The sequence below is a fragment of the Schistocerca cancellata genome, chromosome 4, assembly GCF_023864275.1.
Source record: "Schistocerca cancellata isolate TAMUIC-IGC-003103 chromosome 4, iqSchCanc2.1, whole genome shotgun sequence".
Classification (NCBI taxonomy): domain Eukaryota; kingdom Metazoa; phylum Arthropoda; class Insecta; order Orthoptera; family Acrididae; genus Schistocerca; species Schistocerca cancellata.
The window spans coordinates 666,320,072-666,345,377 of record NC_064629.1 but is presented as its reverse complement, the minus strand read 5'-3'; the positions used below and the strand labels follow the sequence as shown (position 1 = coordinate 666,345,377).

The window sequence follows — 25,306 nt, the reverse complement described above, 5'->3', positions numbered from 1 at the left end:
TACATCCAAACCGTCATCGAACCCATCGTTCTACCATTCCTAGACCGGCAAGGGAACTTGCTGTTCCAACAGGACAATGCACGTCCGCATGTATCCCGTGCCACCCAACGTGCTCTAGAAGGTGTAAGTCAACTACCCTGGCCAGCAAGATCTCCGGATCTGTCCCCCATTGAGCATGTTTGGGACTGGATGAAGCGTCGTCTCACGCGGTCTGCACGTCCAGCACGAACGCTGGTCCAACTGAGGCGCCAGGTGGAAATGGCATGGCAAGCCGTTCCACAGGACTACATCCAGCACCTCTACGATCGTCTCCATGGGAGAATAGCAGCCTGCATTGCTGCGAAAGGTGGATATAGACTGTACTAGTGCCGACATTGTGCATGCTCTGTTGCCTGTGTCTATGTGCCTGTAGTTCTGTCAGTGTGATCATGTGATGTATCTGACCCCAGGAATGTGTCAATAAAGTTTCCCCTTCCTGGGACAATGAATTCACGGTGTTCTTATTTCAATTTCCAGGAGTGTATTTGGCCTCTCAGAAGACAAAAATTAATCGTAATTGATATGTCATCGTATTACTGGTGTGGTCTTATGTATGCACAACTATCCTTCTGAAGAACATAATGTCCGATAGAAAACAAATATCTAGTGCTGTATGCAGTTAACAAGATGTTGACATAGTCTACATGGTCTTGTAAATATCTGAGTCTTCATCATGGTCTCGTTGAAAGTTCTCAATTGTGTAATACAATACATGTCAATTAAGTGTTTCCTTGAACTGACTAATGTCTTCCTGTAACTATGTACCATCTTAGAAACAGCGAAGCTGGTTGGCTGTATGTGTTCTACTGTCGTGAGTATCTACAGGGTGACTCGCTAACTATTGCCGCCAAGAATAACTCCGAAAGTATGATGGTAGCTGAAACGTTTGTGGGACAAATGCGGCATGGGACAACGGGAGCCATTATATGACGTTGGTTTTTTGTTGCTAAGGGGGGAAGTGTCAGAGATATGAAGGTCAACTTTGTTTTTTAGGTGGGGTACTATAGTTTGGTACTTATTTTCTGATAGCGGCTCTCGAGTCGAATCAAATGATGTGTAACAGGAAGGTCTTTGAAGGTCAACGAAGGTCAAAAAGGTGGAATGAACGTCCATTTACAGAAGGTGTTCGAAGTGATGACCATTAGTATCAAACGCAGTGCTGCAGTCTTCTTACCATGGATTGAGTGGTATTCCTTATCACATCAGCATTATCGAAGCACATGCTCTGACAATTCTCTCTCCCATATCTTCAGGTGCAGTAGGAACGTCTTTATAAACAATGACTTTTACGAATCCCACAAGAAAAAATCCAGAGGCGTCAAGTCTGGTGAACGAGCCGGACACGACACATCTCCTCCGCGTCCAATCCAACAATTTGGGAATTGTCTCTGCAACTCATTTCTAGCCATCAGCGAAAAATGTGCTGGACACCCATCGTATTGATACCACATTCTGTTCCTTGTTCCTAAAGGTATTTCTTCCAATAACAGACCTAATGTTTCTTGCACGAATGTGGTGTACTTCCTACCATTAAGATTTCCTTCGATGAAATAGGGGCCTATAATTCTGTCCTCCAGAATCCTACATCATAGATTTACCGACCACGGTTTTGGTGTGCAACTTGCCGCAGCCAACACAGATTTTCAGTTGCCCAATAATGCATGTTATGCAAATTAACATTTCCATGGTTCGTGGATGTAGCCTCGTCAGTAAATAAAATCAAATTTATAAATGTATCATCCCTCTGAATCTGAAATTGAGCCCAACGGCAGAATTCAATGCGACGCATACAATACTTACCAGTTAGTTCTTGGTGGAGACTGATGTGGTAAGCCGGTCGGTGTGGCCGTGCGGTTCTAGGCGCTTCAGTCTGGAACCGCGTGACCGCTACGGTCGCAGGTTCGAGTCCTGCCTCGGGCATGGATGTGTGTGATGTCCTTAGTTAGGTTTTAGTAGTTCTGAGTTCTAGGGGCCTGATGACCACAGATGTTAAGTCCCATAGTGCTCAGAGACATTTGAACCAGCCATTTGTTTTGATGTGGTAAGGATGATATTTATGGCGATGCAGAACACGAACATCACTACTCTGGGTCATGCCAGATTCCCTTGCTATTTGAAGCGAACTAACGCAAGGATCTCTAACCGCAGTGGGAAGAGTATCAATTTCCGTTTTCTCGTTAGTAACTTTCCTTTCCGGATATGTTTCCGATGCGTTAAAGATCCTGTTGTTCTCAGATTATCATACTCACGTATAGGGTGAGTACGTTGAGGATATCTTTCAGCGTATAAGTCTCTAGCTCTCACGGAATTTCGTTGGCATCCTCCGTAAATGAGAACCATATCGACTTGTTCTTCGAAGGAATACATCATCCACATCCGCTTTATTCGACGATACTAGTCTTATCGTTCCTATTAGTGTTGTATTGCAAAACCGTTGAATAGTGTTTACACGTCAATGGCACGTTAGATGGATATGCCGTATTCGGCGAACTTTTACTGTTTGCATGATATGATGATGAAGATGATGAGTCCCATACTTCTTTACAGAGTGTAGGGGAGCGACGTGGCAGATCAGCGCCGCCTTACTAGTCAAGGTCCTAGTGGAGATGGTTTGCCATTGCCTTCCTCCGACCGTAATGGGGATGAATGATGATGATGACGACACAACAACACCCAGTCATCTCGAGGCAGGAAAAATCCCTGACCCCGCCGGGAATCGAACCCGGGACCCCGTGCTCGGCAAGCGAGAACGCTACCGCGAGACCACGAGCATGATATACGAGAGAGAATTACCTGAGCATGTGCTTCGATAATTGCCGATGTGATAAGGAATATCACTCAATCCATGATAAGTTTAATTTTTAGTTATGTCGTGTTCTGTAGATCATTTTCCCGATTATTTTATCGATATGATGTGGAAGATTGCAGAACTGCATTGATACCAATGGTCATCACTTCGAACACCTGCAAATGGACGTTCATGTCATCTTTTTGACCCCCGTTGACCTTCAAAGACCTTCCTGTTACACATCATTGGATTCGTCTCGATAGCCGCTATCAGAAAATAAGTACCAATCCATAGTACCCCATTTAAAAAACTAAGTTGACCTTCATATCTCTGACGCTCTTCCACCCAGCAACAAAAAACCAACGTCATATAATGGCCCCCGTTGTCCCATGCCACATTTGTCCCACAAACTTTTCAGCTACTGTCGTAATTTCGGAATTATTCTAGGTGGCAGTAGTTAGTGACTCACCCAGTATATGAAGTGATTGAGGATAATGAAACAACGAGTATACGACATGGAGCTCGATGTATACGACTCACCACACAATGTGGATGTCGGAGTTAGCCCACTTTATTACGCGTGATAGGTGGTGATCTGTGAGATATCTCGAGATGGGACGGGTTGAGGGGGCCGGCCGGAGTGGCCGTGTGGTTCTAGGCGCTACAGTCTGGAGCCGAGCGACCGCTACGGTCGCAGGTTCGAATCCTGCCTCGGGCATGGATGTTTGTGATCTTCTTAGATTAGTTAGGTTTAATTAGTTCTAAGTTCTAGGCGACTGATGACCTCAGAAATTAAGTGGCATAGAGCTCAGAGCCATTTGAACCTCTTTTTTTTGAGAGGGTGAGGGGCAGCATTAGGCTGCGGGGAACATTTAACTGCCCTTCCATGTGACCTGCGGTAGTAATCGAAGGAACCAGGGCAGCTGTTGACTACGTGACCACGTAGGGGGTCATCGGCATTTTTTATATGCCGCTATTGTGTGGCATGTCTACGATATAATTATTTGTTGGTTTCACTCGTTTCTTTTCAGTAGTGGTCGATCACACACCATCGCTTTAAAGTCCATACATTTAACACGGAATGAATTCTTAAACTCTTTTTGGTAAAAAAAAAAACAAATTAGCGAAACAAAATTATAAATAAAACAAAAAATTTTTGGGAAAATCCTATAGGATTGATGAGGTTGACGAAATCAAACAGTTCTAGTCGAAATCAAATAAATGTTTATTAATAAAGTTCACACACATCAGAATTGTGGCCTCACATGCATTCTATTATCAAAATAAAAAAGTTGAACATTAATTAATTACGTTGCACCAGCAGAATGCTGAATATAGAAAAATGTCTGAGCGAAGTTCATTTATGAGCACAATAATTCACGAAACTCAACAGCAGACAACTAAAGTCCGAAAAGTGTAGTTTCCCACTATCAATCGCAACGTGAAGTAAACTTAGTTATTCCGAATAACTACACTGAAAACGTGCAAAAAATCTATCATACACGAATGTAAGTATTAACTGCACCAAATAATTGCAGTTTGCATTTGTATCAAATAAAGCAAACAAAATTAAAGTTTTTATAGTCATGCAAAATCAGTCAGCTAAAACACAGCAGAGTACTCCAAGCCCCGTAATGAGTGCACAACTCGTGCTCACAAAATTATCCCAACTCCACTAAAATGTTGAAGTACTTAACACACACGCGACTGCTTAGCGGCACAGCCTCTGGATAGAAACCTACTCGCCAACAGCGACAACAGCCCACCGATAAAAGACCTCTTGCATCCTACTGCTTATCCTTATATACCCGATATGACGTCACACGCTACTGAATCCAAGTTAGGTGCTTCCATAATGTCCAGCATTCAAATTTAAAGCTAACTAAACATACACATATTTCACTGTATTATATGGAAAGCTATTATGGCAGTTTTGTAACCTCTCTTTAAAACAGAAACAGAGTTTTAAACAAATTATTAGTGAAGTTCACAAAGTATTGCCTTCATCCGGTCTTGCAATGTAAAAAATGTTAACGAAAAATTGCAAGTATATACATCTACGTGAATATTCCTTATGGTTCATGACAGAGGGTACCTCACATCACCAGCAGTCATTTTCTTTCCTGTTCTACTCGCAAATGCAGCGAGGGGAAAACGACTAGACTTGAGAAGGACCAACATGGTGACGAGTGAGTGACGCGTGGTAGTTAGACTCCCTAGTTTACCTGAATTTTGGGGTATTGCTAAGGTTGTATGCTGTTCTGTGTATTAAAAGAATTGTGACGCGAATACATATTGTCTGTATGTTACTTAAAGGAAAATTATCAAGAACGAAAAATCCCACAATCAGAATAAATGACCAACTTATGAAAAGAAGAGAAGTATGTACGTACACTATGTGATCAAAAGTATCCGAAAACCCTCCAAAACATACGTTTTTCATATTAGATGCATTGTGCTGCCGCCTACTGCTAGGTACTCCATATCAGCGACCTCAGTAGTCATTAGACAACGTGAGAGAACAGAATGGGGCGCTCCGCGGAACTTACGGACTTCGTCACCAGTGGCCATTCTGGAGGGAGCACTGGTTTTGAACTGAAACCAGGAGCTGTGGCCGCACCGCCTAACATTCCCGACGTTACAGTGTTCGTGAAGGCTGAGGTGAGTGTCATGTACCAGTCACAAGAACACTCGGGCTCGTTGTACAGACCATCACTAATGCTGTCACTGCAGTGGTGTCGGCCAAAATACAGACGACTCTGGAGGAGAATGCAAGCGTGGTGCATTCTCTGAACAATTCTTTAAAAGAAACTCAAGATAGGGAACGATTGCTTTAACAGAAACTGATCAAGAAATCAGACGAACTTGAACAATACAGAGACGCAATAATCTCAGACTGTTCGGAATTCCCAAGAACAACACAGAGAATACAGACGAGTAGCGGCCAGTCTTTCCCTAGAGAAGCTAGCAGGCGACATTGAAAGACATATATAGCAGTCTTAGAGAGGGAAGTAAAGCGCCAGGATATTCATAACGTAGACCCATAATAGTCAAGTTTGTATCGTAAAGAAAGGATCTTAAGTTTTCAGAGCGAAGAAGAAATTCGCGAAGTCAAATTAGACAATATGCGAGGATCTCACCTCGGAAAGAGTAAGGATTTTGAACAGTGCGCTCTTTAAATTTTGGCTACAAAGCCTGTCAACAAACGATGGCAGGTAACGGAAAGACTGAAAATGGGAAAAATCAGTCTGCAATGCAAATGAAGTCGAATGCTTGTGCTTCACGAGCTATAAAACGTGTTAGCTATTCTAGATTCTAGTTTGTGTGTTTACTTTTGTGCCTTTATTCTGTAAGAAACAATTTATTTTGTAATATTTTCCTTAAAACAGTTACCCGTTATTATCATTTGTTCATTTAAGTATACTTCGTATGAGAATAATTATAAATTTTCTATTCACTTTTCATACTTTCCATACCAATACAGATCGTTATTTCACTATTACTTCAGTACTGTTGCAGAGCTCTAATTCAGACGATTAATTTGAGCCTTATTTTCATTTTTATTTAACTATTTATTATCATATCACTGTCGTTATTCATCATTAGAACCATTAGTAGCACACTTTGCTTTTCTTCCATTTATATGGTTTTTATCACTGTTGCATACAAATTCTTCTAGCGCTCTTTAGTTAGTTGCTGTTCCTAAGACCAGTCGGCTGCTTAGCAATAGCTCAAAGCATGCTGGCCTTAGCCACAAAACCTCTCTTCTCCCTAAGACGCTTTCTTGCTTTCACTTCTGGGAACTGCCCTACCGCAGAGCGCCCCGCTATGCATTGTTCCCCCACCTCCACTGGCCCCGAATAGCACATATCCAGCAGAGGAATACTCGCAACCTTTTGCACCCTAGCACACTAAGCTCCATATTGTACCCACAAATGTCCAGTCTCCAATAGCTAATCTCAAGGAGTTCCATCATATATTTCAAGACATAAATATATATGTAATATATACCAAACTTAGAGCTGCAACATGGCGTAACAAGACTGTCTATTCACGTCTTTCATCATTTAATTTGCAAAAACAAAACTTATCAAGACCCAACCACAACATGTGTATGTGAACTGTGTAACGAAGTCTGTGAACGATATCACATAGAACTGTGCAGTAAAAGAGTGAAATCGATAAATGAATATGCAAAAATGTAAATGTAAATTTAAAAAGTTAAACAGAGTAACTGTATATGGCTATTTGGCTGCAATTTTATTAAATAAAAAAATCTCCATTTTTTGACAAATTTCAGCTGTTTCTTAAAAACAGTCTTGATAGTTTTGTAGCATCAGACCTCAGACTTTACAGCTCTTGCCTAGTGTCTTCAACTACTTTCATGGCTTCTCTCAAACGTGTTATTGGTTTATTACGTCACATTTCCACTCAAAACGTAGTATTAAATAGATGATACAAATGTATATTTATTATCATGTGAGGTTAGCATGATTAAATTACAACAATTACTTAATAACACTCCATTCTTCCGAAATATAAGCAAAAAGCTTACCTAGGTTCACTTCAGGTGAACTGAATCTCAGTCACGCTAAGTACTGCAACTTCCTTAGTCCTATCAGTGTGATGAAGAGTTTCAAAACTTCCACAGATGTATTCGTCCTTTAACCGTTTTTAAACAACCAAAGACACACACACACACACAGTGATTTGTCTGTGACCCAAAGACATAGCAACCGGGTGTTGTTAGGCCATTGAAAGGGGTCTAACTTAGGTATTATGTATATCATTGTTACATCACTACGAATTGTACTCTGAGACACTCTAACGCCTAAAGCACCGAAAACCTTCAAACCTTTGGTAACATCTATGTTTTTTGAACCATGTTTCTTTTATTTCAAGTTTTAGTGACCACAGACGCAATTACTCCGCTCTATAGATATCGACAGGAGTCGATGTAATTTGCCACTGATAATTTTTATAGCTTTTGAGTATCACAAACACAGCCAGTCTCAGACCCATAAAAAAACAGTTATCTGTTACATCCATTTAAATTGAAGTTAAGTCAAAAATCTAAGCAGATTAACATACACACTAAGATAAAAAATGGCGCACAACGAAGGAACTACCCGAATGAGACGCAAATCAGTATATGTGATGTACATGTACAGACAAACAAATTATCATAGTTTCAGAAAGTTTGGATGATTTATTCAAGAGAAAGAGCTTCACAAATTGAGTAAGTGAATAACGCGTTGGTTCACCTCTGGCCATTATGCAAGCAATTATTCCGCTTGGCATTCATTGTTAGAGTTTTTGGATGTCCTCCTGAGCGATATCGCGTCAAATGCTATCCAATTGGAGCGTTGGATCGTCAAAATTCCGAAGAGGGCCGTGCCCATAATGCTCCAAATATTCTTAATTGGGGAGAGATCCGAGGACAGGCAGTAGAACCTCTCGCCATACTCAGACGGGCATTATCTTGCTGAAAAGTAAACCTAGGTTGGCTTGCCATGAAGGACCGTGAGGCGTACGATAAGTCAATGTATCGCTGTGCTGTAAGCGTGCTGCAGATGATAACCAAAGGAGTTCTGCTGTGAAAAGAAATGGCACCCCAGACCATCAGCACTGGTTATCGGTCTGTATGACTGGTAACAGTCGTGTTAGTACTCCACCGCTGTCTGGAGCTTCTCGAAACGACTTCAGCCTGGAATCTCATTGACTGGAGTAGAATTGTCTTCAGTGATGATTCAAAATGAAGCTCGATGACCAGTGACGACAATTTTGACGATCCAACGCGCCATTTGCCACGATATCCCTGAGGACGGTTTCCTATCCCCCTATCAATCACTGCCAAGCCGAATAACTGCTTGCATAATTGCCAGAGATGGGTGAAGCTCTTTCTCTGGAATAAATCATCCCGTTTCTGAAATTGTAATCAATTGTTTGTCTGTAAATGTACTTCACATCTGCCGATTTCCTTCCCAATCGGATAACTCTTTCATGATGCGTCGTTTTAGAGTGTATTTACTATATTATAGTGAAATAAAATCACTTTTCATACATTCTCATTTGACTCTCTGTTATAAAGTCGTATAGAAGCTTATTCGATTTTGTGTCTTTTGTTGCTAAAAGAGTTTTAATGTTTGTCACTAAAGCATTTCCAGAGGTCATCAGGTGATGTACTAGTTACGTAATTTCTTGATACCTTCTGTGGCAGCCAAAGATGAATAACATCTTCCTTACTACGGAAGAGCTGCGATATCAGTGGAGTGTGACGTGCGGAGAAAGCAGGAAGGAGACCTTTGTCATGAAATTGAGGAGGGGCGTAAGTCTTCTATAAAATGAAGCAACTTTAGACGTGTGTAGGCACACATCATCAGCAGCTATAATATAAGTTCACACAGAAGTAACAAGGTTATATGAAAGCACAGAGCATGGAGTTGTTCATGTTCAAACACACTAGTTACGCTATTTATTTTTCAGTTGACACTCGAGTCTGCCGCGTTGCTATAGTGCTACAGCTGTTCTGTCCCTGAAGATGGTAGCAGTCTTCAACACAAGAAGTCGACACGAACTGTACCGATAACAAGTAGGGAGCCGAAGCTCAACTCATAACCCGAAAATTTGAATCGTGTATACACTGGGCGCGCGCCCGCAAACGCGAGGTGCAGAACAATGCAGAACGGCGCATAGCAGCGCAGAACTGCGCAGAATAGAGGAGAGTATTTGTGGGGGTCGCAGCAATGTTCTACTGTGCACGCGTGCGCGTCAATACCATCCGAAAACGAGAAACTCCCTTCAAATCAAGCAGTAAGCGAACAATACTGCGCGGAAATTTTTTCGTTGTTGCGCGGAGCGGCCGTGTGGACGTGGCTTTAGAGACATCGTGCAACTTTCCTCTGCAGTCAGACCTTGCAGTCTGTCATTGCAAGAGTTCAACAGGTAGAAATCATATTCATTATAACTAGTGACGGTCATATTTACTAAAAAAAGAACATCGTGTCTCTAGGGGAGGGTTGGATCCCCTTGCGCACCACCCCGCCATCTACTCCCGTGATGTAGGATGTAGATAGATGTAGACCCCATACGAGGCACTGGTATATAAAGAGAGGTACGACAATATTAGCTGACATGTGAAATGAATTGAGAAGGAAGTTCCTTAGCCGACGTGAGAAGTCTTCCGAAACGCAGCTGTTGTTTTCACGTTTTCCTATCTAGGGGATCCAAAGAGAAGTCACATGTGCGCTAAATGGTACGTTAGGGCTCCAGTAGTGCTAATGACTGGGCGAAGAAGAAATCTTTCTTTATGTTTTTTCTCCCTACAGTAAGTACGAGTACATCATTTTGCCAAAATTAATTGGTATGGATGGAAAATCTATGGCTTTGCCCTTGTAAACAGATACAGAGATACAGTTATTATATAACTATCCTCCAGTAAAGAGCAAAGCACTGTCCTCTTCTCAGAGTTGGGTTAATCATTCAGCTTAGAAATAGACTTTATTGTGAAGCAAGTCTCTCACTTAATTTCATAAGTAATCTAAAAGAAATTTTGAACACCTTGCTCAACTGCACTGTGAAATTGCGAAAATTGTGCTGGCTTGTAAGGAAAATAACCATAACTTAAGAAGAAGGAAGGATGTAAGAAGCAAAATAGCACAAGTAAAAATGGAATTCCTAGCTAAAGCAAATCTACTAGTATCGAATATAGGCTTCAATTTGGAAACTAAGAAAATCGTATATTTTCTCAAAAATAAAGCTGATCAGGATTTTGGGGGAGACTGGACCACACTGGCCATAGGGGCATGATAGCCAATTCGTATTATTTCGATAAACTGCCATTAGAATACGTACCTACCAAGGAGGTTGCTGGTAACAATACCGTCGTCTTTCCACAAACGCGTGGGTGCAGTCTGATTGGCAAACGAGTAAGAGCACGCATGTTATGTTTAATTGTTAGTGAATGAATATTTTGCTTCCTTGTGGTATTTTGTTCTGTACTCCAAGCTACGCCCTTACTAAACAGGGAAGTAGGTTAAAGATTATTTTTACACTGTATGCAGCGATATACGTTTAAAACATTTTTGTAAAGGAACTAAATTAATTACAATATGGCGACGCGGTATAATGACTCATTTAAACAGGAGCACGCGTGACTACAAGGCCAACCTCCCACGCTGTTCTCTTTTTTGAAAGTAAGTATTCTTATGAATTTTAATAGATCCAATTTTGTCAATGTCTAGATCACATCCAATGCAATTGTTATGTGAGCAAATTGTATCCCGCATTGATTCTAATCTGGTAACACCTATGCAAGGTTTGATTTTTTTTCTTTTCTTCTTCCAAAACTCATAATTTCTGTTCATATATTCAACTACAACGAGTCTAATATAAACTGAAAATTATTACTAATGGGATATTGCAGAACACATATTTTCAACTATCAATTCTATGTGTAACCTCGAATGCAATGTTTTTACTCTTCCTCATTCTGCCGTTTTGTTTCTAGAATGGTTCGAAACTATAAAAAGAACTGATAAAATTCTCTCAGGCTTCAAGCTTGTCGAATAATTGCTGCTGCCGTCCTTATATAACGACACTGCCCTCAGTGAGCACACCGGTGCTCGCTCTAGCGCCATACATGGTACTGTTTCCGTTGCCCAACTGCCTGCGCCAACTTTAGCCATCCGGTGGGCGGGTTCCAAGCTGTGCTTAGCTACAGGCCACGATCTCCACTGCGGTTGTTCTCAGAAATTTTTACCTCGATCACTTCTTTTACAACGCTGTCCCAGAAACTACACTCCTGGAAATGGAAAAAAGAACACATTGACACCGGTGTGCCAGACCCACCATACTTGCTCCGGACACTGCGAGAGGGCTGTACAAGCAATGATCACACGCACGGCACAGCGGACACACCAGGAACCGCGGTGTTGGCCGTCGAATGGCGCTAGCTGCGCAGCATTTGTGCACCGCCGCCGTCAGTGTCAGCCAGTTTGCCGTGGCATACGGAGCTCCATCGCAGTCTTTAACACTGGTAGCATGCCGCGACAGCGTGGACGTGAACCGTATGTGCAGTTGACGGACTTTGAGCGAGGGCGTATAGTGGGCATGCGGGAGGCCGGGTGGACGTACTGCCGAATTGCTCAACACGTGGGGCGTGAGGTCTCCACAGTACATCGATGTTGTCGCCAGTGGTCGGCGGAAGGTGCACGTGCCCGTCGACCTGGGACCGGACCGCAGCGACGCACGGATGCACGCCAAGACCGTAGGATCCTACGCAGTGCCGTAGGGGACCGCACCACCACTTCCCAGCAAATTAGGGACACTGTTGCTCCTGAGGTATCGGCGAGGACCATTCGCAACCGTCTCCATGAAGCTGGGCTACGGTCCCGCAGACCGTTAGGCCGTCTTCCGCTCACGCCCCAACATCGTGCAGCCCGCCTCCAGTGGTGTCGCGACAGGCGTGAATGGAGGGACGAATGGAGACGTGTCGTCTTCAGCGATGAGAGTCGCTTCGGCCTTGGTGCCAATGATGGTCGTATACGTGTTTGGCGCCGTGCAGGTGAGCACCACAATCAGGACTGCATACGACCGAGGCACACAGGGCCAACACCCGGCATCATGGTGTGGGGAGCGATGTCCTACACTGGCCGTACACCACTGGTGATCGTCGCCGGGACACTGAATAGTGCACGGTACATCCAAACCGTCATCGAAACTATCGTTCTACCATTCCTAGACCGGCAAGGGAACTTGCTGTTCCAACAGGACAATGCAAGTCCGCATGTATCCCGTGCCACCCAACGTGCTCTAGAAGGTGTAAGTCAACTACCCTGGCCAGCAAGATCTCCGGATCTGTCCCCCATTGAGCATGTTTGGGACTGGATGAAGCGTCGTCTCACGCGGTCTGCACGTCCAGCACGAACGCTGGTCCAACTGAGGCGCCAGGTGGAAATGGCATGGCAAGCCGTTCCACAGGACTACATCCAGCATCTCTACGATCGTCTCCATGGGAGAATAGCAGCCTGCATTGCTGCGAAAGGTGGATATACACTGTACTAGTGCCGACATTGTGCATGCTCTGTTGCCTGTGTCTATGTGCCTGTGGTTCTGTCAATGTGATCATGTGATGTATCTGACCCCAGGAATGTGTCAATAAAGTTTCCCCTTCCTGGGACAATGAATTCACGGTGTTCTTATTTCAATTTCCAGGAGTGTATTAGTTCGCGTAATAACAAATGTTTCGGCAAATGCATATGGTGTCCGTTTTCTAGAGCATGTTGTGCTACGGCTGATTTCTCAGGACACTGTAGGCGAAAACATCTCTTGTGGTCCACACGGCGCTGTTCAATAGCACGTACAGTTTGTCGGACATTAAAATTGCCAACACCACCACGGTATTTCGTATACTCCTGGCGTTCTCAGACCTACATCGTCTGTCACAGGCCTCATTAGTTGTCGAATTGTACCTAGGGCCCTGAAGACTGAATCGATTTTATGCCACTTTAGGATCCGGCTAATCTTTCCTGTTATTGAACATGTGAACGGCAAAAACGCGAGCTTCTTCGTGTCCTCCTCGGCGGTCTTCCGCTTACGTTTCTTCGCTAAGATGGATTGCGAAATCTGTCGGTTGTTGTAGCCGTTTTTCTTGAGTACCTTTCGCAAGTGCCTCAGTTCGTTCGCAAGGTTTTCAAATTCCAAAATTTTTGAGGTGATGTGCTCTTTAATAGTATCCCACCCAAGCAATAGTAATATCCTTAGTAAATCTCAATTTGGTTGTCAGAAGAGTTGAACAACTGAGAATACTATTTACTCGTCCACTCAACAAATTTTAAGCATTATATAAGAAAGTAGTGCTGGATGGCTTTTTCTGTGGCCTATCTAAGTCATTTGACTATGAATCACAACATCCTCCTACACAACCTGAGGTTTTATGGAATTGAGTGAATCGTCAAACAATTAGTGATATCTTATCTAACCAAAACAATGCAAAAATGTTGTACTTAATTATTCAACTGATGTAAGCAGGAGAGATTCTTCTAACTGGTCAAAAATCATTTATGAGGTTCCACAAGGCTATATCTTAGGACCAATACTGTTTCTCATATATGTAAATGGATTTCCACCAAACATACAACAACAGCAGTAGTTTGTTTTGAAAATGATAGTAGTATTGTAGTTAATCCAATATACATCCAACAACAAAAGAAAAGAAATAGTAAATTAAGCCCTGAAATGAATTATTTGTGGTTTTCTGCAAATGGTTTCACTCTCAGTTTCAAAAAGATACAACAAACTCAGTTCTGCACATCTACAAGTCCTAAACTAGCTGCTAATGTAATAGATAGCGAGGAAAAAATTAACTAGAATACTAACTTAAAAAATTTTAGTTGTCCGCATTGATGAGAATTTAAATTGGAAAAAATTCTTTAATTCCAAAACATTTCGTTCAGACACATTTACAGTTCGAATCACTGTAAATATTACGGTGAGAGAGAGACCATTAAGTTAACATATTTCACATATTCCCATTCAGTGGTGTCCTATGGAATAAAGTTCTACGGTTACTCAGCTTGAAGAAAGAAAATTTTCATTGCTGAAACACGTGCTCTAAGAATTATTTGTGGTTCTCACCAAGGATCATATTGTAGTCATATATTTAAGGAGTTAGTTAAAAAGAAGCAACGATGGACATGATTACAATATCAGAAAAAAATGACATTCATTATCCAAAATTAACGTTTACTTTGGCCTAAAAACGTGTACACAATGGTGCCACTAAAATTTTTGGTCATCTACCTTACGATATGGACAACAGAGTTAACTTTGAAAACGAACTAAAAAGTTTCTCCTTGAAAACTCCTTCTTTTCCGTAGATGGATTTCTATTTAAGTAATACTTAAAATGTGGTATGTGGGATACACTAATTTTTATCCACGTGAAGAAAAATGATCCGCCTGTAGCCATATTTCCAAATGAATGTATAATATGAATGTAAAATGACTGGTTCCACATCATTATGATAAATCATACAAATGATCCACGGAACTTGAAACTAGCTAAGTAACTAACTGACTGACAGACTGACTGATCGACAGTGGGAAAACCGGAAAACAAGAGAACCTAAGCGATTCAGACGTGTTAAGAAGGATGCATGAAATTTGGCGGACTGATAAGATAATAAATGAGGAAGTTCTCTGCTGAGTCGACTAGGAAATAAATATGTGGAAAACACTAACTGTACGAAGGGACAGGATGAGAGGATATGTGTTAAGTAATAAGGGAACAGTTCCATGATACTAGAGGGAGCCAAAGTCGGCAAAACTGTAAGGGAAGACAAAGAGTGGAATACATTCCACAAAAAATATTTGAGGGAGTATGTGCTACTCTGAAATAAAGAGAGAAGCGTGGGACCCAAGTCATGACGGGCCGCATCAAATCAATCCGAAAAAAAAGAAAAAAGTTGTTATCGATCTTAGTCTGAAAAAATAATGTAACGCCTTCAACGACTCCCAGGGATCTATTGATAAACGTGTCGGGGTTTCAAATTAAGTGAAATTAAGTGCCTGATCCATGCCATGGATTACACGTATTACCTTTCTCACGCCAGCGCCTCGTTGACTCCTTATTTATTTCTGTTGGTGGCCAGAAGGTGCACGCAGTGTGGAAGTTTCACGATCGTTGCTGTAGTTTGCTGGACCCAATACATTCATAATAAATCAATTGTACATATATCTGTGTATGTATCCTATTAACAATTTAAAAAGTAACTTCCTTATCTTGTTGATCATATTCTCCCTGTAGATGTGCCGGATGAGTTCTATTTGAAGTTTTCCCGACGTAATAACTACTTTAATGATACTCGTGCGTACCGCTGAATATTACTGTAGTAAATTAAGGTGATGAGAAGCTACCCAATTGAAATGTGATGCAGGAACTGCAACAACATCCGACGCTGTGTTTTAAACAGAAAACCATTAAAATAGCTCACCCCATATACTGACTTAAATCACATCTCAGTCTACCTTATTCCTTTTGCGCCACACCAAATCTCTGATAAGTAGTGTTATTAAGTGGTTGCGAATTGAGTAATGCTGTTTTGCAGCAATCTGTGCTAGGTAAGGCATGCAGTTTGTAATGAATATGGAGTCTAAAGCTGCCTGTGGTGCGGGCGTGAGCAGTATGCGTGACTGCTAAGGCCCGCACTGTTTGCTTTTCAGTAACAAGCGTCGGGCGCGCAAGCTCCGTTACTAATTGGTTTCTGCGGGCTCCCTTTGATGTGCAGGAAGGCTGCCCCGCTCTCACTGCCGCTTCAGCTTCAAAAGCACTTCGTCGCCCACCGTTAGCGAGAACCTTGTCAGCTAGCGGATTTGTTTAAATCGTACGGGCTCTGAAGAAAATGTTGAAACGAGATACCGTGGCGGCAGAGCTCATTTCTATTCAGGACCCACCATAGTATTATGATCTGAGCTGTGAGCATAAAATGTTAAAATATAGAAAACTGCTCCGTCGTGAATAGGAACGTTATTTTCTTTGCTGCTCGCTTAGAGCTGTTAGTTATGAAGTAATACTGTCTAGGGAGAACAGATAACTAAGTAAGTATTTTCTACTAAAGGCAGTAAAATTAATGATAGCAAAATATATTAGGATAAAAAATAGATTTCGAGAATAAATAAATTTTAAAAGAAAACAAAAAAGACGGATAATTTGAAAGCTCAAAAGATAGTTAAAATATGACAACTTAAGGAAATCATAGAAATTACACAGATTTTGCTGATTTTCGTCAAACCCTTAAGGGAAAGCTCATTCGATATCTAAAATGAACTGTTTTTTTTTTTTCAAAAATCGACGGGACACATGGTGTTAAAAAATACGAGAATCATGACATATTATGACACTCTTATGTTTAAATTTCTAGTTACAATATTTGTATTGGCATATTCACTATAGCAGAATGAGGATTTCTCACGAAGAGAAAAACTGCGTCACTGACACATGAAACCATTTGAGAATGACGAAGCCAAAGAAAATAAAGAATAATGCCAGATTTATTGGAACTGTGAGAACTCAAACATTATGGAAGTTCCTTTTTAGAGCAGTAGATAAGAGGATATAAACCTACAAAATCGGAAAATACCATTCAGATGCACACTGCTCAATACCGAAATAATCGAGAGAAGTATCACATGAAGCAGCAACATATGAAACATTATCCTACATTTTTAGAAGCTTAGTCGTAGTAAAGTAAATACAGTTTAAAGAATGTCAGCATGGTTTTAGAGAAAACAATTATTAAATTGGAAAAATTATACTGAAAACCTGAAAATTCTCATTAGAATTTGGGACAGAATCACACAGAGTAAAATGTAATAATATCGATTAATATTTCAGAAATAACGGTTAACTAAATATGGAAACCCTACCCCGATGAACCATGGACCTTGCCGTTGGTGAGGAGGCTTGCGTGCCTCAGCGATACACATGGCCGTACCGTAGGTGCAACCACAACGGAGGGGTATCTGTTGAGAGGCCAGACAAACGTGTGGTTCCTGAAGTGGGGCAGCGGCCTTTTCAGTAGTTGCAGGGGCAACAGGCTGGATGATTGACTGATCTGGCCTTGTAACACTAGCCAAAATGGCCTTGCTGTGCTGGTACTGCGAACGGCTGAAAGCAAGGGTAAACTACAGCCGTAATTTTTCCCGAGGGCATGCAGCTTTACTGTATGGTTAAATGATGATGGCGTCCTCTTGGGTAAAATATTCCGGAGGTAAAATAGTCCCCCATTCGGATCTCCGGGCGGAGATTACTCAAGAGGACGTCGTTATCAGGAGAAAGAATACTGGCGTTCTACGGATCGGATCGTGGAATGTCAGATCCCTTAATCGGGCAGGTAGGTTAGAAAACTTAAAAAGGGAAATGGATAGGTTAAAGTTAGATATAGTGGGAATTAGTGAAGTTCGGTGGCAGTTGGAACAAGATTTCTGGTCAGGTGAATATAGGGTTATAAATACAAAATCAAATAGGGGTAATGCAGGAGTAGGTTTAATAATGAATAGGAAAATAGGAATGCGGGTAAGCTACTACAAACAGTATAGTGAACGCATTATTGTGACCAAGATAGATACGAAGCCCACGCCTACTACAGTAGTACAAGTTTATATGCCATCTAGCTCCAGAGATGACGAAGAGATTGATGAAATGTATGGTGATATAAAAGAAATTATTCAGGTAGTGAAGGGAGACGAAAATTTAATAGTCATGGGTGACTGGAATTCGAGAGTAGGAAAAGGGACAGAAGGAAACATAGTGGGCGAATATGGATTGGGGGAGAGAAATGAAAGAGGAAGCCGTCTGGTAGAATTTTGCATAGAGCATAACTAAATCATAGCTAACACTTGGTTCAAAAATCATAAAAGAAGGTTGTATACACGGAAGAATCCTGGAGATACTAGAAGGTATCAGGTAGATTATATAATGGTAAGACAGAGATTTAGGAACCAGGTTTTAAATTGTAAGACATTTCCAGGGGCTGATGTGGATTCTGACCACAATCTATTGGTTATGAACTGTAGATTAAAACTGAAGAAACTGCAAAAAGGTGGCAATTTAAGGAGATGGGACCTGGATAAACTGAAAGAACCAGAGGTTCTACTAAGTTTCAGGTAGAGCATAAGGGAACAACTGACAGGAATAGGGGAAAGAAAAATACAATACAAGAAGAATGGGTAGATTTGAGGAATGAAATAGTGAAGGCAGCAGAGGATCAAGTAGGTAAAAAGACGAGGGCTTGTAGAAATCCTTGGGTAACAGAAGAGATACTAAATTTAATTGATGAAAGGAGGAAATACAAAAACGCAGTAAGTGAAGCAGGCAAAAAGGAATACAAACGTCTCAAAAATGAGATCAACAGGAAGTGCAAAATGGCTAAGCAGGGATGGCTAGAGGACAAATGTAAGGATGTAGAGGATTGTCTCACGAGGGGTAAGATAGATACTGCCTACAGGAGAATTAAAGAGACCTTTGGAGAAAGGAGAGCCACTTGTATGAATATCAAGAGCTCAGATGGAAACCCAGTTCTAAGCAAAGAAGGGAAAGCAGAAAGGTGGAAGGAGAATATAGAGGGTCTATACCAGGCCGATGCACTTGAGGACAATATTCTGGAAATGGAAGAGGATGTAGATGAAGATGAAATGGGAGATACGATACTGCGTGAAGAGTTTGACAGAGCCGTGAAGGACCTGATTCGAAACAAGGCCCCGGGAGTACACAACATTCTATTGGAACTACTGACTGCCTTGGGAGAGCCAGTCCTGACAAAACTCTACCATCTGGTGAGCAAGATGTATGAGACAGGCGAAATACCCTCCGACTTCAAGAAGAATATAATAATTCCAATCCCAAAGAAAGCAGGTGTTGACAGATGTGAAAATTACCGAACTATCAGTTTAATAAGTCACAGCTGCAAAATACTAATGCGAATTCTTTACAGACGAATGGAAAAACTGGTAGAAGCCGACCTCGGCGAAGATCAGTTTGGATTCCGCAGAAATGTTGGAACACGTGAGGCAATACTGACCCTACGACTTACCTTAGAAAATAGATTATGGAAAGGCAAACCTACATTTCTAGCATTTGTAGACTTAGAGAAAGCTTTTGACAATGTTGACTGGAATACTCTCTTTCAAATTCTAAAGGTGGCTAGGGTAAAATACAGGGAGTGAAAGGCTATTTACAATTTGTACAGAAACCAGATGGCAGTATAAGAATCGAGGGGCATGAAAGGGAATCAGCGGTTGGGAATGGAGTGGGACAGGGTTGTAGCCTGTCCCCGATGTTATTCAATCTGTATATTGAGCAAGCAGTAAAGGAAACAAAAGAAAAATTCGGAGTAGGTATTAAAGTCCATGGAGAAGAAATAAAAACGTTGAGGAAGAACAGTTGAACGGAATGGACAGTGTCTTGAAAGGAGGATATAAGATGAACATCAGCAAAAGCAAAACGAGGATAATGGAATGTAGTCGAATTAAGACGGGTGATGCTGAGGAAATTAGATTAGGAAATGAGACACTTAAAGTAGTAAAGGAGTTTTGCTATTTGTGGAGGAAAATAACTGATGATGGTCGAAGTAGAGAGGATATAGAATATAGACTGGCAATGGCAAGGAAAGCGTTTCTGAAGAAGAGAAATTTGTTAACATTGAATATAGATTTAAGTGTCAGGAAGTCGTTTGTGAAAGTATTTGCATGGAGTGTAGCCATGTATGGAAGTGAAACATGGACGATAAATAGTTTGGACAAGAAGAGAATAGAAGCTTTCGAAATGAGCTGCTGCAGAAGAATGCTGAAGATTAGATGGGTAGATCAATTAACTAATGAGGAGGTATTGAATAGAATTGGGGAGAAGAGGAGTTTGTGGCACAACTTTGACAAGAAGAAGGGACCGGTTGGTAGGACATGTTCTGAGGCATCAAGGGATCAAAAATTTAGCATTGGAGGGCAGCGTGGAGGGTAAAAATCGTAGAGGGAGACCAAGAGATGAATACACTAAGCAGATTCAGAAGGATGTAGGTTGCAGTAAGTACTGGGAGATGAAGAAGCTTGCATAGGATAGAGTAGCATGGAGAGCTGCATCAAACCAGTCTCAGGACTGAAGACAACAACAACAACAAATACGGAAACATTTACAAAAAAGCTAATACATTACTGTACGTTAAAAACAGTTTATAAAACCGTAATAAGTTTAATATTTAGTGAATCACTCACTGGAAAAGGATCTCAGCTATTCGATATAAATGGTAAAATGTAAAAGGAGATTGCATATCATTTTGAATATTCAACTCTGTTTTTAAATAAATGGTAAAATAATATCGGTCACTACAAGAATAAATTTAATTGTTAGGGAAATAACCTGTTTGTGATAATGTACACTACTTCATAATATTTCCACAGAATTAGTTGTAGCAGCAACACATATAAATTGTTGAGACGGTTTAGCGAATAGACATCACTGAAAATTTATTCTGAATGTTAAGAAAGAAACATATGAAAAGAAATGGAAACTGCAAAAGATAGTGTAGTAATTAGAGATATTGCCTATACTGCAAAAAAGAGCGTAAAATAATGATTATAAGTAACAGGAAAATGTAAAAATGTTTGGTTAATCCACAACTATTTATGATATAATTTGCCATTCTATAATTGCTGAACAGAGGTAATGTATAATAAGTCCTTAACTGTCATGTTTATATGTATGTACCCATGAAGCATGTATAATAGGAAAGAGATAGCAGAAATAAGAATTATAGTAGATAAAACTTACGAGTGCTCTGTAAGCAAACGGTATTTGATGAATAGAAATTCATGAGAATATTAAATATCTGCTGTTGATGTAAAATGAAAATTGAAGATATTGGAACTTCAACATAAAAAATAGTAAATAGAGTAATAAAAAACCTGTATTTATAAGGAAGGAAACGAAATACACTTTGGCTCACAGTCATCAAACAATTTTTGAAAGCAAATTATTCATTCATTAGAAAAAGATGCTGTTACCACTAAACAATAAATTTGAAAAGATGTCACTGTAGAAAAACAAGAAATCTGGAATGAAAGTAAATATTGATGAATTTGGGAGAAGAGAGAAGAATCTTAGCAAAATAGAAAACAGAGAAAGATGAGGAAATTTAATTTAGTTCAGTTCAATAATGGTAAGATTTAATAAGAGTAATGTTGGTGATCATGATGATGCTAATCATAAATTGCTCGAAAACAAAGAGAAATTCATGTTTTGTGAAATTCACTTACAACTTTTACACCATAGATTCACTAGTTTTGTAGGACTGTGTAACATATGCCATACCTACTTACTCAGCAGGGAGGTTGGGAGGTATAGGAGCGGTATGCTGGACAGAGATCTACTCCTCGTCAAGCTAGGGCAGGACAGCTTGAGAAATATGTGGTCTTGTGTTATCCTCTTGAAACCTATCGTCACAGGGACCTCAAAGATACGGTAGAGGCAGCAAATTTAATATGTCAAAAATGTAGTGCCTGCTGCTCAAATCATCAGCTATATGAACCAGTGGTGACGCACAGAGAGAAGCAAATACGATTTTCAGTGGTACAGTGCAGCACAAATACTGCTTCACATGCACTATAATTAGTTTTAATAACTTTAAACTCCCTGCTGCATTACGTCTATAAGTTCTGTGGTTAATTCGCTCAATTATCAGCAGCACATATCGCAATATAAACCCTTGAATGCCTAACATGTTGCTGTGGCAAATCACCAGTGCTTTCCACTAATAACAACCATATGGAATACGTCTTCAACCTGATAATGATGATTGACCATCTAAAAGTGTATGGATGAAATAAAACATCATGACTGACACAGAATTACACTACCGGCCATTAAAATTGCTACACCAAGAAGAAATGCAGATGATAAACGGGTATTCATTGGACAAATATATTATACTAGAACTGATATGTGATTACATTTTCACGCAGTTTGGGTGCAGAGATCCTGAGAAATCAGTACTCAGAACAACCACCTCTGGCCGTAATAACGGCCATGATACGCCTGGGCATTGAGTAAAACAGAGCTTGGATGGCGTGTACAGGTACAACTGCCCATGCAGCCTCAACCCGATACCACAGTTCATCAAGAGTAGTGACTGGCGTATTGTGACGAGCCAGTTGCTCGGTCACCATTGACCGGACGTTTTCCATTGGTTAGAGATCTGGAGAATGTGCTGGCCAGGGCAGCAGTCGAACATTTTCTGTATCCAGAAAGGCCCGTACAGGACCTGCAATATGTGGTCGTGCATTATCTTGCTGAAATGTAGGGTTTCGCAGGGATCGAATGAAGTATAGAGCCACGGGTCGTAACACGTCTGAAATGTAACGTCCGCTGTTCAAAGTGCCGTCAGTGCGAACAAGAGGTGACCGAGACGTGTAACCAATGGCACCCCATACCATCACGCCGGGTGATACGCCAGTATGGCGATGACGAATAGACGCTTCCAATGTACGTTTACCGCGATGTCGCCAAACACGGATGCGACCATCATGATGCTGTAAACAGAACCTGGATTCATCCGAAAAAATGACGTTTTGCCATTCGTGAACCCAGAAACGTCGTTGAGTACACCATCGCAGGCCCTCCTGTGTGTGATGCAGCGTCAAGGGTAACCGCAGCAATGGTCTCCGAGCTGATAGTCCATGCTCCTGCAAACGTCGTCGAACTGTTCGTGCAGATGGTTGTTGTCTTGCAAACTTCCCCATCTGTTGACTCAGGGATCGAGACGTGGGTGCACTATCCGTTACAGCCATGCGGACAAGATGCCTGTCATCTCGGCTGCTAGTAATACGAGACCGTTGGGATCCAGCACGGCGTTCCGTATTACCCTCCTCAACCCACCGATTCCATGTTCTGCTAACAGTCATTGGATCTCGACCAACGCGAGCAGAAATGTCGCGATACGATAAACCGAAATCGCGATAGGCTACAATCCGACCTTTATCAAAGTCGGAAACGTAATGGTACGCATTTCTCCTCCTTACACGAGGCATCACAACAACGTTTCACCAGGCATCGCCGGTCAACTGCTGTTTGTGTATGAGAAATCGGTTGGATACTTTCCTCATGTCAGCACGTTGTAGGTGTCGCCAGCGGCTCCAACATTGTGCGAATATTCTGAAAAGCTAATCATTTGCATATCACAGCATCTTCTTCCTATCGGTTAAATTTCGCGTCTGTAGCAGGTTATCTTCTTGGCGTAGCAATTTTAATGGCCAGTAGTGTATATGTTTTTAATTGACAGTCGCAGCCCTCAAAACAATACATTATGGATTTCATTGGTATAGATCTAACTTTTTAATTTTCAGAGATTCGAATAGGACTGGTAAATAAATGTGGCTGGTACAATATGACTTAATGATTCGTAGAGAGAGTGCAAACAGCGGTTCCTTTGAAACTTCACGTTACTAAGGCTGTTTGTTATTGGAAAAACCGCTACGGTCGCAGGTTCGAATCCTGCCTTGGGCATGGATGTGTGTGATGTCCTTAGGTTAGTTAGGTTTAAGTAGTTCTAAGTTCTAGGGGACTGATGACCATAGATGTTAAGTCCCATAGTGCTCAGAGCCATTTGAACCTTTTTTTTTTTATTGGAAAAGATTCTAATGTGAAACGTCGAATTAAATAATTTCCACAAAGAGTGAAGCACATTTACTTATTACAAACCAATCACACGATCATTTTGAGAATATGTGCATATTAAAAGTGTGAACAGCGCAGAATTATAAATGTATTGGAAGCCATGTAGACGTTAATGCAGTGAAAGGTCTGAGGTACACAACAGTAATTTTATAAGGCGATCAAATATTTTCCTTTTGAGGACGTTGCTGCAGCGAGTATGCAACGTAGCTGCTGCTTCATGATAACACACTTACCCATATCACAAATGACGTAGCGCAGAAGTTCCCCAACTCAAGTGGGAGACACTCGAGTTTTCGCCCTATAGTCTTGATCTCTCCCAATGTGATTATCACGCCTTCAGTGACTTACAAAAGGCCTTGAAGACTCGACAATTAGTGTCGGACGAGGATCTGCAGCAGACAGTTACAGTTCCACGCAGCAGGTCACGGTGCTTTGCCAAACGGCTGAGTCGGTGGGATGGTTGCGTCAATGCTTACGGCGACTTTGACTGGGCATATCTATTCCGGACTGTGCGGCCTACAAAAGGAAACTTTTTGGTCGCCCCTTATAACTTGGCTGTAAATAAGCCGAACAGTAAAGAGCAAGCAGTGCATTATCATACGTAACCAAAAAAGATATAATTGTGGACAGTATAATGCACGAATGTGTCCAGAAGCGTTTGTGTTGCAGAAGGGAAACGAGAGCCCCTCGGGCAGCATCATATTCGACAGGATAATCAGAGAAGATATACAATATAACGTAAAAATGTGACCAGAAGCGTTTTTGTTGCAGATGGAACACGAGGGCCTTACGGGTAACATCATGTTCGACAGCATGGGGACTCGAGTCGGTTTCACACTTGAGGCCGTCGAGTTATCCGCTGCAGGCTTCAAGCGTATTGGCACATGGACACCAGAAAACGGATTCTCCTCAGCCAGGACAGAAAAGGAAACCATCGATGATACTCTACACAAAATTTCTGGCCGCCATCTGATTGTCGCTTCCAGATTGGTGAGTACGAAGGCACTTCGTCACTCGTTTGTTGTCACATACGGCGAGAAAATTTTTAGTATATGAGAGAATAGCCGTCTCAGTAGACGAGACCACTAAGGAATGTCGCGGATTGGCACTAGACTCGGAAGTAATCGTTTCACACCCTAGAGGTTACTGGATTTTCATCGCCACTACTTTCTCGGTTAAGAGAGGAAGTTGAGGCGTAATCTTACCTTATCGTCAGACTGTGTGTTATAGTACTCAGTAAACTTCCAAATATCGGTT

The 25,306-nt window shown here is 41.4% G+C and overlaps 1 protein-coding gene across 1 annotated transcript in view; it reads left to right on the top strand.

Moving 5' to 3' along the window:
• LOC126184374 (glutamate receptor ionotropic, kainate 2-like) overlaps positions 1-25,306 on the top strand; it is a 326,740-nt gene that overhangs the window by 36,128 nt on the left and 265,306 nt on the right. Inside the window, exon 5 of the mRNA XM_049926759.1 lies at positions 24,821-25,039. Within this exon, the coding sequence (XP_049782716.1) occupies positions 24,821-25,039 (219 nt within the window). The remainder of the gene's footprint in view (positions 1-24,820; positions 25,040-25,306) is intronic.